This window comes from Budorcas taxicolor, chromosome 1, assembly GCF_023091745.1.
Source record: "Budorcas taxicolor isolate Tak-1 chromosome 1, Takin1.1, whole genome shotgun sequence".
Classification (NCBI taxonomy): domain Eukaryota; kingdom Metazoa; phylum Chordata; class Mammalia; order Artiodactyla; family Bovidae; genus Budorcas; species Budorcas taxicolor.
Window position 1 is genome coordinate 155,679,285 of NC_068910.1, and position 20,480 is coordinate 155,699,764.

A 20,480-nucleotide genomic window follows, 5' to 3' on the forward strand; every position below is an offset into this window, starting at 1 on the left:
AAGTGAAAATAGGAAACTACAAATCTTAAAGAAATCACAGAGCTTGCCTCAGTGGCATCATCACATTGAAATACTATCCCTCCTCCAAAAATGAAGTGATTGATGCTAATGAATTATTAAAGCTTATAAAGAAACAAACAAAGAAAAAAGTCAGATCAAATCAGCATTGTTAGCATTTCAAAAAACAGCAGAAAAGCTGCCAACAACCATTTCACATTGAGTGAGACAATCAGAGGTAGCAACAAGCCACACAGTTTGAAATTCTGTTTCCTGTTGGGTCTGGGTTGCACTAAATGTGTACATAGCCAGATCAAATGAAAATTATTTTTACTTTATTTGGTCATTTGTATTTTTTATAATCATGCTAAATAATTAAAATCCAGGATTCTGGTGAAGAAAGCAAAAAGCATCAGAATTACACAGTTGTTAATTCTTTTGAAGTGCTATTTTTGCATTACAAAGTAGATAAAGTGAGAAACTATAAACTTAAACAAAAACTATCAGAACTATACAGTGGTTAATTATTTTGAAGTGCTATTTTTGCATTAAAAAATGGATAAAGTGAGAAACTGCAAACTTAGTAAGGTCATCAAGTGCTTACTCCTTAACTGGCTTCCAGGTTCAAGGGTGTGGTAAGTTCAACTTTACTTATTCCTGACACTCTTCTTTGCCCCCATAAACTAGAACCATTGGCTTGTGTGTGCATTTTTTGGACATACTTTAATTTGTCATAAATACATCTGATGCATGTCAGTTATCTTATCAGTCACTATTTATACTATATCCCCATGCACCAGCCATGTTATAAATATTCATCCTCTATTATGTGCTTGGCATTGACCAAATATTAAGAGCCAAGGTCACTCAGTCAAAATGAGCTTTCAAGAACCGTCTAATAAATCAACTCAAACAAATTATTCACTGGTAAATTATCCTTCTTTCTGGGGGTTGTGAGAAGGATAGAGAATAGTCTGCTGCTACTGTAAACTAGTGTAATAAATAAACAAGATGGCTGGTTGTCAAGGGGTAAAAATTACACCATTGAAAATGCAATTGGGTTTCAGAGACCTTCATACTTAAACTCTTTGCAGTAAGGAGAAACAGTATTTTATAGTTCAGCCCTTGAAGGTCATTTTTTTAAACTGTAGTTGAGAACTTAAGAATAAGCACCATTAACTGTCATAGAAATATAAGAAAATATATCAACAATTAAAGCTTGTATCAAGCAATAAAACTATATGTTTCATTTAACATGGTATAGGAACTCTGTTTTGCTAGTGAAATCATCTAGCATTGTAGCTAAAATTGAAACAAATATTTACTTAGTTGTTGATAAGTGATGTCCATTATTCATGCTTAGAACATTAAAATATCCTATTTTAAAACTAAGGTTATAACCAAAGTAGTCAAAACAGAATAAGTAAACAAAATTGCCCACAATTTAGCAAACATTTAAATAATCTTCTACTATGATTCAGATAATTCAAATAGTTTTAAATCTTGATGACTAAAAACATGTATAGCTTAAAGGTGACTAGTCATATCCCTTTGATCAAATAGTTATAGCCAGGTCATGGTAAAGGAATAATTTTTGCCTATTTTGGGGGTTACATTTTGTTTTCCTTTGCTTTGTCTTTTTAGTATGGGTGTATCTCAAGTCTGGCCACATCTTTCTGAGTGAAAGTGACAGGGAGACTCAAGGAGTTTCACATCAAAAGAAGCAAAACTCAAAAATAACCAATAACCAAAGAAGAAACAATCCGATATAACAGCAAGAAGCCAAAATGCTCCTGGCTCATCCAGCTGAGAACCTGAGATTTTCAAGGGGGTTTCATCTAGACTTTGTCATGTCTGGCCTGCAGTGGAAATCACTGTAGAATGACTGCAGTTTCATCTTGTCTTATTGTCTCCCCTGTACTGACATGCTTTTAGATACAGCTATCAAAGAAAGGATTAGTAATCTGGCCTATTCTCAGACTGTTTTCTTTAATTGTTTGCCTCAAATGAAACCTGGCTCTCCACTATTGACAATGCTCCCGTCACATCACTTTTCAGCAGTAGCTCTCTTTTCTCCCAGGCCCTCTATACCACTAGCCATAGGAGAACAATATGAAGTGTCTTTAAGTCCCTGATCATTCTCTGAAGATTTTACCTCCTGGTTCAATCACTGTTTCTTATAAGAATTACTCTTGTCTTAGCTCTTGACAATATCAATATCCACATAGACATAGTCTGGCCTCTTTTTCCACAGCTCTTTTCCTCTGTTGATCAGCTACCACACTTCCATGGTCCTGCCTCAACCCTGACGCTGTCATTACCAATATCTGCACTCTTTTTATGATCAGATTTTCAACAATTCCAATTGTGGGTCTTTTCCACTTACTTTTTCTAATTATTTGGATTGACAATAAATGAGGTCTATTGATCCTCTTTGTGCTCACTCTCAATCCCTTTGTATCCTTACTTTATTCCACACCCAGTTTAGGTATGTCAGTCCATCAGTATGAGCACTCCTTTTCAGACACTCTCTCATTTTTCCTAACCTTATCTAGCTCATTTGCCCCCTCCCAGCAAAGTCCCAGCTCTGATTAAATCCAAATCTGCCTGTTCTATGCCTGAATCCTCAGCTGAAGGTTGGAAAAAAAATACACAGTTATGCTGAATTATCTCACTTAAAGACTTCCCTAATGACTCAGATGGTAAAGAAACTACCTGCACTGCAGGAGACATGGGTTCAATCCCTGGACTGGGAAGATCCCCTAGAAGAGGACATGGAAACACACTCCAGTATTCAAGCCTGGAGAATCCCCATGGACAGAGGAGCCTGGAGGGCTACAGTCCATGGGCTCACAAAGAATCGGACATGACTGAGAGAGTAAGCACAGCACACAGGACATCTCACTTAAAACATTTCTTCTGAACGCTTCAGTTCAGTTCAGTTCAGTCGCTCAGTCGTGTCCAACTCTTTGCGACCCCATGAGTCGCAGCACGCCAGGCCTCCCTGTCCATCACCAACTCCCGGAATTCACTCAAACTCACATCCATCGAGTCGGTGATGCCATCCAGCCATCTCATCCTCGGGCATCCCCTTCTCCTCCTGCCCCCAATCCCTCCCAGCAACAGAGTCTTTTCCAATGAGTCAATTCTTCCCATGAGGTGGCCAAAGTACTGGAGTTTCAGCTTTAGCATCATTCCTTCCAAAGAAATCCCAGGGCTGATCTCCTTCAGAATGGACTGGTTGGATCTACTTGGAGTCCAAGGGACTCTCAAGAGTCTTCTCCAACACCACAGTTCAAAAGCATCAATTCCTCAGTGCTCAGCTTTCTTCATAGTCCAACTCTCACATCCATACATGACCACTGGAAAAACCATAGCCTTGACTAGACAGACCTTTGTTGGCAAAGTAATGTCTCTACTTTTCAATATGCTATCTAGGTTGGTCACAACTTTCCTTCCAAGGAGTAAGCATCTTTTAATTTCATGGCTGCAGGGACGGGGGAGCCTGGTGGGCTGCCGTCTATGGGGTTGCACAGAGTCAGACGTGACTGAGGCGACTTAACAGGAGCAGCAGCATTCACCAAAGAGTCTGAGATGACTGAGCAACTGAACTGAATTGAACTGTTCTCAACTCCAAGCTTTCCATCTAACAGCTGTTGCTGCTGCTGCTGCTGCTAAGTCACTTCGGTCATGTCTGACTCTGTGCGACCCCATAGATGGCAGCCCACCAGGCTCCCCCATTCCTGGGATAGTCCGGGAAGAACACTGGAGTGTGTTGCCATTTCCTTCTCCAGTGCATCAAAGTGAAAAGTGAAAGTGAAGTCGCACAGTAGTGTCCAACTCTTATCGACCCAATGGACTGCAGCCTACCAGGCTCCTCCACCCATGGGATTTTCCAGGCAAGAGTACTGGAGTGTTACCGTTGCGTTTTCCACATCTAACAGCACCAGACCCCGATTTATCACTTCTCATTTTCTTTGAACCCCTCTAATCAGACAATTTTTTATACCACTCTACTAAAATTGCTTTGGTTGAGATCACCATTGACCTCCAAATTGCTTAATTCAATACTTGGTCCTCACATTTATTAACCTGTAGTAGTATTTGATGGAGTGGATCCCTTCTTCCTCTTTCAAAGCTTTTATTCCCTTGGCTTCAAGATATCACATTCACCTAGTTTGTCTCTTATCCTTTGTCTCCTTTTCATTCTCTTTCGCAGATTCCCCTTCTGTTCCTATTTCTAAATGTAGACATGCCCAGAAATCATAAGCCTTTTCTGTCCCTTTGCTGCTGTGCTCCATCCTGTCTGATTCTCTGTGACCCCATGGACTGCAGCCCGCCAGGCTCCTCTGTCCATGGAATTCTCCAGGCAAGAATATTGGAGTTGGGTGCCATGACCACCCCCAGGGGATCTTCCCAACAGTGGGCTCCAACTCTTACATCTCCTGCATTGGCAGGTGGATTCTTCACCACTGCACCACCTAGGAAGCCCTTTCTGTCCTCTGCTGCTGCTGCTGCTACCAGGCTCCTGCGTCCATGGGATTTTCCAGGCAAGAGTACTGGAGTGGGGTGCCATTGCCTTCTCCTTTCTGTCCTCTATCTGCACTCAATTAGAAATCTCATCTGGGACAACTCTCACATGTGTATTCCCAGACCAAATCTCTCCATTGTGCCCTGGATACAACCACAGTCAGCTGTGCTCTGTAACACTTAATACAAATTTATTCCAAAGTGATTGATATTAGAGAACAATTTGAGCATAAAGCTAATTTAAAAATTGCTTTGACTTATGGCAATTTTTTTTCTACCATGTACATAAGTTTCTTAGCAGTAGAAATTTTAATTTTGTTTTATTTACTTATCTAAAGGCTGGGATTTATGTTTTGGTTTTCTGGTCATATAACCATACGAGGAATACCATGGAGAGTCAATAAATATTTGTTAAATGAATGAATAAATGGGTTCAGGAGATCTTGTTAAGTATGAGGGATATATGCAAACTGTTTTGTACAAGTGCAATTTTCTGAAGAAACAGACAGTACTTTCCTGTATATTCAAAGAGATTCTTAACTACCTGTTCACACACACACAAAGGGAAAAAAAAAAAACAAACAGTAATGATATAATTCTGACAATGATTCAATGACTCATTAGGACTTTTTTCTGACCTTCATAAGTAGACTACATTAATTAAAACACTCATATAGAAATAATAATGCTAAAATATTACTTATAGATTTTAAAAGTACACCCAATTGTTTAAAAAACAATAGAATTTGTAACTCAAAATGACAGTATTGCTACTGCTTTTGGTTTTGCTGGCTTTGCTTAATTTTAAAAATATATCTTGATATCTTTATTATAAAGGTATTAAACATTTATCATAGATCTGAACTCAGAAAAGCAACCTGTAAATCATTTATAATTCTATTGTACAGTGTTACTATTTCACAGTATACTCCTTGAGGTTCATTTCTATGCATACAGTTATTCTTTATAGATGGACAAATCTTCTTTTAATACAAATAAGTCTCTTCCATATGTTCTCTGCAAGTTTTAAGTATAATATGAAGTACCAACTGAATTTTTTAAAGTATGAAAATGAGAACTAAAGAAAAAGCAAAACAGTCTACAGAACAAATAAAATAGATGGTTAAAAGAAATCCTTGCAAAGAATGTATTATTCACAGAAGTTTTTAACCCTTTATTTATACTTACACCATTCTTATTTTATAAAATACTGCATACTTGGTTATGCTTGGGGCTGGTGCACTGGGATGACCCAGAGGGATGGTGTGGGTGGGGAGGTGGGAGGGGGGTTTGGGATTGGGATCATGTGTACACCTGTGGTGGATTCATGTTGATGTGAGGCAATATTGTAAAGTAAAAAAAAAAAAATAATAATAAATAAATAAGAGAAAATTTTAAATGGAGGATAGAGTGACTGCTACAGGTAGTCATACTGACAACAATAAAATGAAGCTTGACAAAATAGAAAAAAATAGAGACAAGCTTAAATATCCCCAGAGTAGAGTAATATGAGGCCATTTAGTATAGGAGTAAAAGGCCCTAAACAGCTCAATTGTTCCCAAGGTCACAATTTTACAGCCAATATAATAAAAGTCATAAGAATCACTGAGGGGAAAAAATATTTTATTGTAGTACTCTCTGGATTAAGAATGAATTCAGGTAGTCAAAATTTTCAAAGTATTAAAGCTTTAGGTACTAGAACTATTTGGCTCTTCAGACTGACCCATTTTCCAAGAATTACTGCTTAAGTACTATAGTGAAAATATTTGCTTTTATATTGAGAAATGCATGTTTACAAATGATATGGTAGTACGATGTGTGGCTCAAAGAAAAGGAGGGTGCACTTTTAAATTATTTACAACACTGCCCTTTGTATTTGTTGAATAGAGATAAACTAAAAGTTTGGTTGAAAGGTTTATATATAGAAAAAGGGAAAATAAAGGTAATTATTAGGGTGATATTAAAAATTTTAGAAAGAGATATATGCAAACGTGAAGCAACTGAAATAGAGACTATGGAAATAATTTCCTGGTTTCCTCCTTGTCAGCCTTAATCTAGAATGAGCCAACACTTCAGTCAAATGGACCCAGCTCATACCTCACAGAAAACAATCTCAAAGCACAAACTTTCAGCCAATATTGTTTGAACTGACTGAATATTAGGCATGTGGTGGTTTAATCACTAAGTCATGTCCAACTCTTTCAACCCCATGAACTGTAGCCCACCAGGCTCCTCTGTCCATGAGATTTTCGAGGAAAGGATACTGGAGTGGGTTGCCATGCACTCCTCCAGGGGATCTTCCTGACTCAGAGATCAAACCCAGGTCTCCTGCACTGCAGGCAGATTCTTTACCAACCTCATTCTTATTGACATGGCAGCCAACATTCCTCTAAGCTCTTCTCAACATTATCCTCTATATGAAGGAAAGTGCCACATTACCATACCTAGTGAAATAGTTGTTGTTAACTTTATACCTGTTGAAAATTAGTTGAACATTTTCATTTGCTAAAATTGCTATAATTCAAAGAAAAATTACCTTTAAGGTTGTTTTGAACTTCTAAAGCTATATCAAGAGCATTAAAGGGCAGAACTGGTTCACTGGCAATTTGCAAAATCACTTCTCCTGAGAGCTGAAAGAAAAAGAAATAAAAACACTAGAATTTAGTATGAAGGGTTTTTGTTTGCTTTTCATTATTTCATGCAATTTTATACTCTTATCTAGAGTTTTTTTAAAAAAGAGGGCAAATTTATTTTTATAAAATTTCCTTTTTTAAAACCTTTAAAAAAACTTTTGTCTTTCTGAAAAGAAAAAAAAAATGTTCTCAGTATATTTTCCATGTCTCAGAATAGTATAAGGAGATAAAATATTTTCTTTCTTTTGGGCTAACATATTAAGAAATAGTTTCCCTAGTTGAAGGAGTTGTTAAACATAAACTTTAAAACAATTCCTTATAAAACAGTTCAGAATGTCACATGATAAAACCATCAAGAGGAACAACTGCAAATCAATAGCTGATTATAGGAGCTAGGAAAATTCCAGACAAAATTAATGATCAGTTAATTTCATGTAAGATATAATTTTTAATATCCTTTAAAATCCACATACTTCATGCTTTACTATATTCATAATCAGTTTTCCAAACTTTATCAAAACTAATACCATTTATATATCTCTGATATCAATGTTTAAATTAAATTATAAAAATATAAAAATTTAAATGGCATTCTCTAAACTCATACCTGGAATTTTCACACATGCATATGTTTCTACCACTGCACTCCAAAACTGGGTCTGAAAACCAACATATGCACTACAGCTGAACTAGCATCTGCTTAATAGACTGAACAAGTCATGCATTTTTATACATCTCTAAGGAACTTCGGGCTGGGGGCAAATGCCATTGTTACTCCCCACCCCCTCAAGTGATATTTAATATTTACCTGGGCTTAACAAATGTCCCTAGATCTCTTTTAACCCTGAAGCTGGCACACAGGGAAATTTGACTGTGTTGTTGTTATTAATGTACTATGAAATTTTGTTAATGAATGAAAACATTGTCTTGTGAAACTACACAGGGGAAATGAACACACTAATTTGAGACCATAAAGAACATATAAAAGAAGCAACTTACAAGGAGAATGTGATGTTAAATATTCAAATCAACACATTTAACAAGGGTCAAATTTCATTTAATATTTAAAAGTTATATTTCCCAGTTGTTTGCACAATTTATATCATAATGATAATAGGTAATGTATTTCTTAGGAACAGGAAAAGAAAACACCTTTGAGATCCCTTTATTTCTTTGAGATATTTGTCTCCCAATGTAACAACCACTTCTCCCCAAATGCCTCAAGTATTTTGCAGCATTTTATCCTCAGCATATGATCACAAAAATCCTAGGAAACTGCCTACTTTGACTATGCTGTTAGCTATTCAGGAAAAAAGCATTATATGCAACATGTTGATATGAATCCTGTTTCTAGCCCACTCCACCCCTTCTAAACCATGTATGGAAAACCAGTATTTGGAAATAATTTATTTGTAAAAGGAATGTTTAAAGAAGATTAAGAGTCATTATGGTTTCTTTTTTCCAATTTGCATTGGAGAATGGAAACTACAGAACAGACGTGTTTTGTATACATTTTTGGAATCTGGAAACCACACATTACAAAAGATTAAAATAAAAGAATTGGAAGGCAGGAGAAAGGCAGATTCTTCTTGTGCTGCTGTAGAAAGCTGTTTTGTTTTGGGTCTTTTGAGTCATTTGGCAGCTAGAACAACTAGAATATAAACCAGCCACCTTGCTATGTTTCAAAAAGAAGCTGGTAACAAATCCTGGGACTTCAAGTCACCTGGCCCACGGTGGAATGCTTCAAGTAAATAGGCTTTATTTGCATCTTCAGTCACATGAGAGAGATTTGTATATGCTGTGCCACGCAGTGAGAAGAGACAAACCATACTGCATACCCTTTTCGTGGATTCTGGAATTCATTTTTATTGAGGCATGACAAAGTAACTTTCCTTCACATTTAAATAAGGCTCCTTTCTTTTCAAAGTGCTTTATACACATTTTGTCATCTCATTCAATTATCTTGCAAGCCTAGAGGCAGATCAGTTCAGTTCAGTTCAGTTGGTCAATGTATCCAACCCTTTGCAACGTTACGGACTGAAGCATGCCAGGCTTCCCAGTCCATCACCAACACCCGGAGCTTGCTCAAACTCAACGTCCATCGCGTCGGTGATGCCATCCAACCATCTCATTCTCTGTTGTCCCCGTCTCCTAATGCCTTCAATCTTTCCCAGCATCAAGGTCTTTCCCAGTGAGTCAGTTCTTTACATCAGGTGGCCAAAAGTATTAGAGCTTCAGCTTCATCATCAGGCCTTCCAATGAATATTCAGAACTGATGTCCTTTAGGATTGACTGGTTTGATCTCCTTGCTATCCAAGGGACTCAAGAGTCTTCTCCAACACCACAGCTCAAAAGCACCAGTACTTTGAGGCTGAGCTTTCTTCATGCTGCAACTCTCTAATCCATACATGACTACCAGAAAAACCATAGCTTTGACTATGTGGACTTTTGTTGGCAAAGTAATGTCTCTGCTTTTCAATATGCTGTCTAGGTTTGTCTTAGCTGTTTTTTCCAAGGAGCAAGTGTCTTTTAATTTCATGGCTGCAGTCATCATCTGCAGTGATTTTGGGACCAAGAAAATAAAGTCTGTCACTGGTACCAATTTTTCCCCATCTATTTGCCATGAAGTGATGGGACCAGATGCCATGATCCTGATTTTTTGAATGTTGAGTTTTAAGTCAGTTTTTTTCACTCTTTTCTTTCACTTTCATCAAAAGGCTTTTAAGTTTCTCTTCATTTCTCTTCCATAAGGGTCATGTCATCATCATATCTGAGGTTGTTGATATTTCTCCTGGCAATCTTGATTCCATCTTGTGCTTCATCCAATCTGGCATTTCACATGAAGTACTCTGGATATAAATTAAATAAACAAGGTGACAATATACAGACTTGACATCCTCCTTTCCCAATTTTGAACCAGTCCATGGCTCCATGTCCAATTCTAACAATTGTTTTCTGACCTGCATACAGATTTCTCAAGAGGCAGGTAAGGTGATCTATATTCCTATTTATTTAAGAATTTTCCACAGTTTGTTGTGATCCACACAGTCAAAGGCTTTAGCATAGTCAATGAAGCAGAAGTAGATGTTTTCTGAAATTCTCTTGCTTTTTGTATGATCCAATGGATGGTGGCAATTTGATCTCTGGTTCCTCTGCCTTTTCTAAGTCCAGCTTGCATATCTGGAAGTTCTTGGTACATATACGGTTGAGACTTAGCTTGGGGAATTTTGAGCATTACTTTGGTAGCATGTGATATGAGTGCAACTGTGCCATAGTTTGAACCTTCTTTGACATTGCTCTTCTTTGGAATTGGAATGAAAATTGACATTTTCTAGTTCTGTAGCCAATGCTGAGTTTTCCAAATTTGCTGGCATATTTAGCACAGCACTTTCACAGCATCATCTTTTAGGATTTGAAATATCTCAATTGGAATTCCATCACCTCCACTAGCTCTGTCCATAGTAATGCTTCCTAAGGTCAACTTGATTCCACTCTGCAAGATGTCTGGCTCTAGGTAAGTGATCACACCATCATGGTTATCTGGGTATTTAAGATCTTTTTTTGCATAGTTCTTTTGTGTATTCTTGCCACTTCTTCTTTATGTCTTCTGTTTCTGTTAGGTCCATGCCATTCCTGTCCATTATTATGCCCATCTTTGCATGAAAAGTTCCCTTGGTATCTCTAATTTTCTTAAAGAAATCTCTAGTCTTTCCCATTCTATTGTTTTCCTCTTTCTTTGCAACTGATCACTTAGGAAGTCTTTCATATTGGTCCTAGCTATTCTTTGGAACTCTGCATTCAGATAGATATATATTTCCTTTTATCCTTCATCTTTCACTTCTCTTCTTTCCTCAGCTATTTGTCAGGCCTTCTCAGATAGTGGAGGAATTAATCCTATATTGAAAACATTGAGTATAAGCCTTACTAGGCTGCAGTTAAGATAGTAACATAGGAGGTTCCTGAACTCCCCTCCTCCCACAAATACATTGAGTCTACAGCTATACATGAAACAATTCCATATTGAAAATAAAATCCAGAAGTCATGAAATGACCCTGGCACACTGGGGGAACAACAATAAAAAAAAAACACATTGAAATGAATAACAAAGTCTGAGACATGTTCTTGCTATAAACTCCACCCCATCACAGTGATATATAATAGGAAAGGAACTCAGAAGTCTCAATTTCTCCTTGAAGAGGAAATGTTAAGACTCAACATCTAAAGGCTCAACTTTTAAGACTTCCAACCAAAGGATAAAATATCAAGCCCTGAAGGACAAAAGGCCTCTGTCCACATGGTATACAACTCTACAGCCAACAAAGAAACAGTCCCTAATGGACTCAAGAGGACTCACTGCAGTTCCTTACCTCAGGCTCAGTACAGAGGAAAAATGCTCACCATCCAGCCTTTACCTGAAGAGGTCTTACTGAACACTTTAAAAGTTGCTACCTGCAGGTCATATCTCTAATTTCTAGGGATACAACTCAATCATCAGTGGAGAACAGGGAAGCAAGAAGAGATAAGAAAATCTTTTGAAGTGAAAAGTGCAGGTAAATAAAATAAAATAAAATAAGCAATAGATTGGGAGAGACTAGAGATCTCTTCAAGAAAGTTAGAGATATCAAGGGAACATTTCCTGCAATGATAGGCACAATAAAGGACAGAAAGAGTATGGACCTAAGAGAAGAGGAAGATATTAAGAAAAGTTGGCAAGAATACGCAGAACTATACAAAAGGATCTTAATGATCTGGATAACCACAATGATGTGCTCACTCACCTAGAATCAGACATCCTAGAGTGTGAAGTCAAGTGTGCCTTGGGAAGCATCACTATGAACAAAGCTAGTGGAGGTAACAAAATACCAACTGAGCTATTTCAAATCCTAAAAGATGATGCTGAGAAAGTGCTGCACTCAATATGCCAGCAAATTTGGAAAACTCAGCAGTGGCTACAGGACTAGAAAAGGTAAGTTTCCATTACAATCCCAAAGAAGGGTAATGTCAGAGAAGGTTCAGACTACTACACCATTGCAATCATCTCACAATCTAGCAAGGTAATGCTCAACGTCCTTCTAGCTAGGCTTCAATCGTATGTGAACCTAGAACTTCCAGATATGCAAGCTGGATTTAGAAAAGGCAGAGGAACCAGAGATCAAATTGCCTACATTCATTGCTGCTGCTGCTGCTAAGTCACTTCTGTCATGTCAGACTCTGTGCAACCCCATAGACAGCAGCCCACCAGGCTCTCCCGTCCCTGGGATTCTCCAGGCAAGAACACTGGAGTGGGTTGCCATTTCCTTCTCCAATGCATGAAAGTGAAAAGTGAAAGGGAAGTCGCTCAGATGTGTCCGACTCTTAGCAACCCCATGGACTACAGCCTACCAGGCTCCTCCATCCATGGGATTTTCCAGGCAAGAGTACAAGAGTGGGGTGCCATTGCCAAAAAGCAAGAGAATTCCAGAAAAAAACCATTTACTTCTGCTTCACTGACTACGCTCAAGCCTTTGACAGTATAGATCACAGTAAACTGTGGAAAATTCTTAGAGATGGGAATACCATCACCATACCTGCCTCCTGAGAAATTTGTACGCAAGTCAAGAAGCAACAGTCAGAACCAGACATGAACAATGGGCAGATTCAAAATTGGGAAAGGATTTTTTTAAGGGCTGTATGTTGTTACCCTGACTATTTAACTTATATGCAGAGTACATCATGCAAAATGTCGGACTGGATGATGCTCAATCTGGAATACAGATTGCTGGACAAATATCAACAACCAAAGATATGCAGATGATGTCACCTTTATGGGAAAAAGTGAAAAGGAAATTAAAGAGTCTCTTGAAGAAGGTGAAAGAGGAGTGTGGAAAAGTTGGCTTAAAATTCAACATTCAGAAAACCAAGATCATGGCATCTGATCCCATCACTTCATGGCAACTAGATGGGGAAACAATGGAATCAGTAACAGGTTTTATTTTCTTGGGCTCCAAAATCACTGTGGACTGTAACTACAGTCATGAAATTAAAAGACACTTGCTCCTTGGAAGAAAAGCAATGACAAACCTAGATAGCATATTAAAAACCAGAATCATTACTTTGCCAACAAAGGTCTGTATAGTTAAAACTATGGCTTTTCCATTAGTCATGTATGGATGTGTGTGCTGGACAATATAAAAGGCTGAGCACTGAAGAATTGTTGCCTTTGAACTGTGGTGTTGGAGAAGACTTGAGAGTCTCTTGGACTGCAAAGATATCAAACCTGTCAGTCCGAAAGGAAATTAACCCTGCATATTCACTGGAAGGACTAATGCTGAAGCTGAAGCTCCAATACTTTGGCCACCTTATGCAAAGAACTGACTCATTGGGAAAGACACTGATACTGGGAAAGATTGAGGATAGGAGGAGAAGGGGACCACAGGGGATGAGATAACTGGATGGCATCACTGACTCAATGGACATGAGTTTGAGCAAAGTCTGGAGATGGTGAAGGACAGGGAAACCTGGCATGCTGCAGTCCATGAAGTCACACAGAATTTGACATGACTGAGTGACTGAACAATAACAATAGATGCCATCTCAGCTTTCTCCTTGTAGCCCTCCCAAACCGCTGAGACCTCTCTAGAAGCAGCTTACAGACACACATCTGGCTCTATGGCTTAAGCTACTGCCACTCAGGGGACATACCCCTCAATCATTTGGCTGTTACCAGCTGGACTCGCATTTATAGACCTCACAAGACTGAAACAAACAGAGAAACACCTTTTAACTGTGCTCAGCACAGAAGAGGACTGAAATGCCCATCACTTAGTTTTTCCCTGGAAGAGGTTTATTTGCATAATGCAAAATCTTCTGTCTGAGAGTCTGACTTCTAATTAGCCTGCATCTAGGTGTTGACTGAGATATTCCCCTCTGGGAGACTAACAAGTATTAGCATATCCTCAACTACTGAAAGTCACTTTAAAAAAAAAAAAAGAAAAGAAAGAGGCTTGGATAATCACAAAGGTTTGTGATACAATCAAGAGGTAAAGCTAGGCTAGATGATAAGTTTTATGACCTACATGAGACCATTCCTTAAGAATAAGAGTGGCTGTTTTATCTAATGCAGAGAAACCAACAGAGTCTAAGAAAATGAAGGAACAAAAAACGAAGTTCCAAAATAGAACAAGATAAAACTTTATTTACAGACATTAAGGAAAGGAAGATAAGTGATTTACTTGAGAAGCATTCAAATTAAAATCATAAATTTCCTCACCAAAGTCAGAACAGTACATTAACAAATTGAGAATTTCAATAAAGAGAGAGAAAATATAAGGAAATCCAAACAGTAATCACAGAACTGAAGAATACAATAGCTGAACAGAAAAACTCAGTAGAGGGTTCAGCAGAAGACTAGATCAAGAGGAGCAAAGAATCAATGAACATGGAGACAGAACAGTGGAATTCATCCAATTAGAGGACCAAAAAGGAAAAAATAAAAATAAAAAGAGTTAAAATAGTTTAAGGACATATGGGGTACCACCAAACACATCAATATTTGCATTATATAGGTCCTGGAGAGGAAAAGAGTGAGAAAGGCTAATTCAAAGAAATAATGGCTGTACCTGAAAGTAACACAATATTATAAATCAACTATACTTCAACTAAACAAACAAACAATAAAAGAATAGAAATAGAACTAGATCATTTTTTGTAAAAGAAAAGTTAAAAAAAATACGAAAAAGAAAAAAGAAAGAGAAAAGTTCCCTCTCCTGGGGAAGGAAACAGACATCCAGATCTACAAATCCTAGGCAGTTCCAAATGAGATGGATCCAAACAGACCTACATGGAAACACGTTAAATTCTTAGATTTAAGACAAGATGTAGGGGGGTTCTCTACCCTACTTTTAACAATGAATATATTGTTCAGATCAAAACTCCATAAGGAAACATTGGACTGAAACTACACATTGGACAAGATGTACCTAATACACATTTATAGAACATTCTATCCAACTGCAGCAGAATATACTTTCTTTTCAAGTGCACATGAAACATTTTCCAGGACAGATCATATGATAGGTCACAAAACAAATCTTAATGAATTAGAGAAGACTGAAATCCTATTCAGCAACTTTTTCAGCCACAAAGATATGAAACTAGAATTCAATGACATGGAGAAAACTGAAAAATTCACAAATATGTCAAGATTTAGGATGGTGAAGTGTCTCACTGGCTCAGGCAACTAAGGTCTGTGACATTGGCAACTGTGTGATACTTGACAGCAAGAGCTGTGTGTGCATGTGTGTGTGTGTTTGGGGGTGGGGGTGTTCCTTAGTAGCTTCAAGGACTATTGGTATCTCAGCAACAAAAGACCAGGGTGGTCATGAGAGCTAAAATCTGTGGTGTATATATGCTCAAATGCAGAGCTGGCTGCAGGTGTCTGAATGACGGCAGGGACTATCTACAGGCACACCCACACTGGCAAGGGCCTAGAGCAGTGGCTAGGGGCAACTCTGGGTGAATGAGCAGCTACAGGACTCACGTGGTTATAAAGACTAGTCTTGTGCACCATAGTGGGGGTCAGTGACAGAAAATCTAAGGTATAGTATGCATGTTTGAATGATAGGGGCTACTTAAAGGATAGATAGTGATACAGATCTGGGTTAGGAGTCAGGACTGGCTTCCAAAACAGGAGCAGCAGTGGGACCCTTGGTTGTCAGCATGTACTCATACGGCTTCAGGGGCCAGCCATGGGTGGGTACATGACACTGGAGAATGATACTGGGAGTTCAGGCCAGTGGTGTGTGAATTCATGGCTACACAGGGGCTAGCTGCTTAAATGAGTGAAGGTGCAGGCCAGTGACAGGAGTTGGGGTCAGGTCCTTTGGGCAGTGCCCTGAAAGGCTAGGGAAGCTGGTCACTCACTCTGTTCTCTATTTTCCTACCAAAAAACCTCTCTCTGGCCAGAAGTTGTCTGTTGGCTCTCAACAGTGCTGGTCTGGTGGACAGAATGATACTGTACAGGCAAAATGTATTATTTGGGTGTGGTTATTCTCAGGTTATTTTGCTGTGCTATATGCTAAAACTTCTTAAGTAGACTATGAGGTTTCCCAGAGCTATTTTCACTTTTACATTAAATTGTCTAATTGTTGTCTTTGTGGGAAGATGGAGGTTGGTATCTCCTACCCTGCCATCTTATTGACAGCATTCCCCTGAACTCTCTGACAGTGCATTATAAATACGTTCACAGGCACACCATCTGCCTCAAGATCCCTGTGTCCTTCTTTCTTCACTCCAGATCGTCCTACATCTGACCAGAGATTAAAAGAATACATTAGACTGAAAAGAAAATTATGGAAGTAAAACTGTTCAAAAAAATAAAAAGATTGTACTAAGAAATGAGTTAAAGAACACCATGTTGCAAAAGTTTTCCTGTCTTATGAAATACTACTGACATTTCTATAGTTATATTGATGTTAGGCAAGATCAGGTTGTTGAAAGAAAATAATTACTCATAGAGCCTTCTCTTAGATTATGTTGTTGTGTTAGTTGCTCAGTCATGTCCGACTCTTTGAGACCCCATCGACTGTAACCCACCAGGTTCCTCTGTCCATGGGATTCTCCAGGCAAGAATACTGGAGTGTGTTGCCATTTCCTTCTCCATCTCTTAGATTTTAAAGGTAATAATGGAAAATAACAGTTATCCTGATAAAAATTTCTCCTTCAGCTTGAAATTTTTTCAGTTGTATTTTAAGATTCAAAAGAGTATTTTTAAAACTTAATAAAGGAAAATATATGTATTACACACACCTTCTTTTTTCTTAAACTTTGTAAATAACAAATAGTTGCCTTGTTGGAAGGTATGTTTATAGTTTCTGACTTTGTCACAAATCTTTCCCTTACTCATCAGTCTAGAAAAATATATTTATTTACTAAACTCTAAATATATAGACTTGGAGAAGGAAATGGTAACCCACTCCAGTATTCTTGCCTGGAGAATCCCATGGATGCAGAAGCCTGGTAGGCTACAGTCCACAGGGTCACATAGAGTCGGACACAACTGAACAACTTCACTTTCAAATATATAGATTAGGGTCATTGTCCCCCTAACCCTACTCACATATTGTATCTCATAGACCAGTATGATAACTGTATTGACAATGAATATTTTAAATGAATTTACTACTTAGTACATGAATAATGCAATTAGACATAAATAGGTTCACTAAAATAATTGCCATAGAATACCATGGTTTCATAATGTAATTTCTTTTAAGTTACCAGCTGAGACACTCAGTAATGTGTGGTTTGTTCCACTTATATAATTTTAAATTAAAGTAACCATAGTTTATACTTTGTCCCTAAATCATTAGTTAAACTATCATTGTGAGATTGGTTTTATGTCTTCAATCAGACTTAAAATATAGTATCGCCGCACTCTGAAAGGGAATGCTGTGAGATAATCCTAACAACTGTTTTATAGGTTAGTGTGAGAAAGAAATTGAGAGAGACTGGGTTGTTACGGCATGGTGTGACATAATATGACAAACAGTAGATGAAACATGAACCATCCCACTACTAGTTATTGAGCCTTTATTGTATAATCATTTCTGTGCTATGAAGGAGGAAAGAGGAATGTAAGACAGTTTCTCCCATTAAGACTTACTTTACTGTTAAAGACAAGTCTTACCACTTTTACAAAATGTGAAAAAAGAAATTAACAATATAAAAATTATCACACATGAATCTCTTTCCCCCTAGAAAACACCATTTTCTACTCTTTTTTAAAATTTATTTTTTTTATTAAAGGATAATTGCAATAGAGAATTTTGTTGTTTTCTGTCAAACCTCAACATGTATCAGCCATCAGTTCAGTTCAGTCACTCAGTCATGTCCGAGTCTTTGAGACCCCATGAACTGCAGCATGCCACGCCTCCCTGTTCATCACTAACTACCACAGTTCACTCAAACTCACGTCCATCAAGTTGGTGATGCCATCCAGCCATCTCATCCTCTGTCATCCCCTTCTCCTCCTGCCCTGAATCCCTCCCAGCATCAGGGCCTTTTCCAATGAGTCACCTCTTTGTATGAGGTGGCCAAAGTACTGGAGTTTCAGCCTCAGCATCAGTCCTTCCAATGAACAGCCAGGACTGGTCTCCTTTAGGATGGACTGGTTGGATCTCCTTGCAGTCCAAGGGACTCTCAACAGTCTTCTCCAACACCACAGTTTAAAGGCATCAATTCTTTGGTGCTCAGCTTTCTTCACAGTCCAACTCTCACATCCATACATGACCACTGGAAAAAAACAGAGCCTTGACTAGACGGACCTTTGTTGGCAAAGTAATGTGTCTGCTTTTGAATATGTTATCTAGGATGGTCATAACTTTCCTTCCAAGGAGTAAGCGTCTTTTAATTTCATGGCTGCAGTCACCATCTGCAGTGATTTCGGAGCCTCAAAAAATAAAGTCTGACACTGTGTCCACTGTTTCCCCATCTATTTCCCATGAAGTGATGGGACTGGATGCCATGATCTTAGTTTTCTGAATGTTGAGCTTTAAGCCAACTTTTTCACTCTCCTCTTTCACTTTCATCAAGAGGTAGGTCCTCTTCACTTTCTGCCATAAGGGTGGTATCATCTGCATATCTGAGGTGATTGATATTTCTCCCAGCAATCTTGATTCCAGCTTGTGCTTCTTCCAGCCCAGCATTTCTCATGATGTACTCTCCATGAAGTTAAATAAGCAGGGTGACAATATACAGCCTTGACGTATTCCTTTTCCTATTCGGAACCAGTCTGTTGTTCCATGTTCAGTTCTAACTGTTGCTTCCTGACCTGCATACACATTTCTCAAGAGGCAGGTCAGGTGGTCTGGTATTCCCATCTCTTTCAGAATTTTCCAGTTTATTGTGATCCACGCAGTCAAAGGCTTTGGCATAGTCAATAAAGCAGAAATAGATGTTTTTATGGAACTCTCTTGCTTTTTTCATGATCCAGCAAATGTTGGCAATTTGATCTCTGGTTCCTCTGCCTTTTCTAAAACCAGCTGGAACATCTGGAAGTTCACGGTTCACGTACTGCTGAAGCCTGGCTTGGAGAATTTTGAGGAGTACTTTACTAGCATGTGAGATGAGTGCAATTGTGTGGTAGTTTGAGCATTCTTTGGCATTGCCTTTCTTTGGGATTGGAATGAAAACTGACCTTTTCCAGTCCTGTGGCCACTGCTGAGTTTTCCAAATTTGCTGGCATATTGAGTGCAGCACCTTCACAGCATCTTTCAGGATCTGAAAGAGCTCAACTGGAATTACATCACCTCCACTAGCTTTGTTCATAGTGATGCTTTCTAAGGCCCACTTGACTTCATATTCCAGGATGTCTGGCTCTAGGTGAGTGATCATACCATCATGATTATCTGGGTCATAAAGATCTTTTTTGTATAGTTCTTCTGTACATTCTTGCCACCTCTTCTTGATATCTTCTGCTTCTGATAGGTCCATACAATCTCTGTCCTTTATCGAGCCCATCTTTGCATGAAATATTCCCATGGTATCTCTAATTTTCTTGAAGACATCTCTAGTCTTTCCCATTCTGTTTTTTCCTCTATTTCTTATCAGATTGATTATATTCTTTGTAGCCAAAGATGGAGAAACTCTTTACAATCAGTAAAAAAAAAAGACTTGGAGCTGACTGTGGCTCAGATCATGAACTCCTTATTGCAAATTGAGCCTTAAATTGAAGAAAGCAGGGAAAACCACTAGGACATTCAGGTGTAACCTAAATCAAATCCATTAGGGTTATACAGTTGAGGTGACAAATGGATTCAAGGGACTAGATCTCGTAGACAAAGTGCCTGAAGAACTATGGACAGAGGTTCCTACCATTGTACAGAAGGTGGTGACTAAAAGCATTCCCAAGGAAAAGTAGTGCAAGAGGCAAAGTGATTATCTAAGGAGGCTTTACAAATTACTGAGAAAAGAAGCAAAAGCAAAGGAGAAAATGATTGTTATGCTCAACCCAACAGTTCCAGAGAACAGGAGATATAAAAAAGCCTTCCTAAGTGAACAGTGCAAATAATTAGAGGGAAACAATAGAATGGGAAAGACTAAAGATCTCTTTAAGAAAATTGGAGGTACCAAGGGAATATTTCATGCAAAGATGGGCACAATAAAGGATGGAAAATGTATGGACCTAAGAAGAAGAAGATATTGAGATGAGGTGACAAGAATACATGGAAGGACTATACAAAAACTATATCTGGATGACCACGATGTTGTGAACACTCACCTAGAGTCAGGCATCCTGGAGTGTAAAATCAAATGAGCCTTAGCAAAGCATCACTACAAAC

At 38.3% G+C, this 20,480-nt stretch overlaps 1 protein-coding gene across 1 annotated transcript in view; it reads right to left on the bottom strand.

Annotated features, from left to right (window-relative positions):
* NAALADL2 (N-acetylated alpha-linked acidic dipeptidase like 2) overlaps positions 1-20,480 on the bottom strand; it is an 895,965-nt gene that overhangs the window by 97,686 nt on the left and 777,799 nt on the right. The window contains exon 13 of the mRNA XM_052645317.1: positions 7,064-7,157. Coding sequence (XP_052501277.1) covers positions 7,064-7,157 — 94 coding nt within the window. The remainder of the gene's footprint in view (positions 1-7,063; positions 7,158-20,480) is intronic.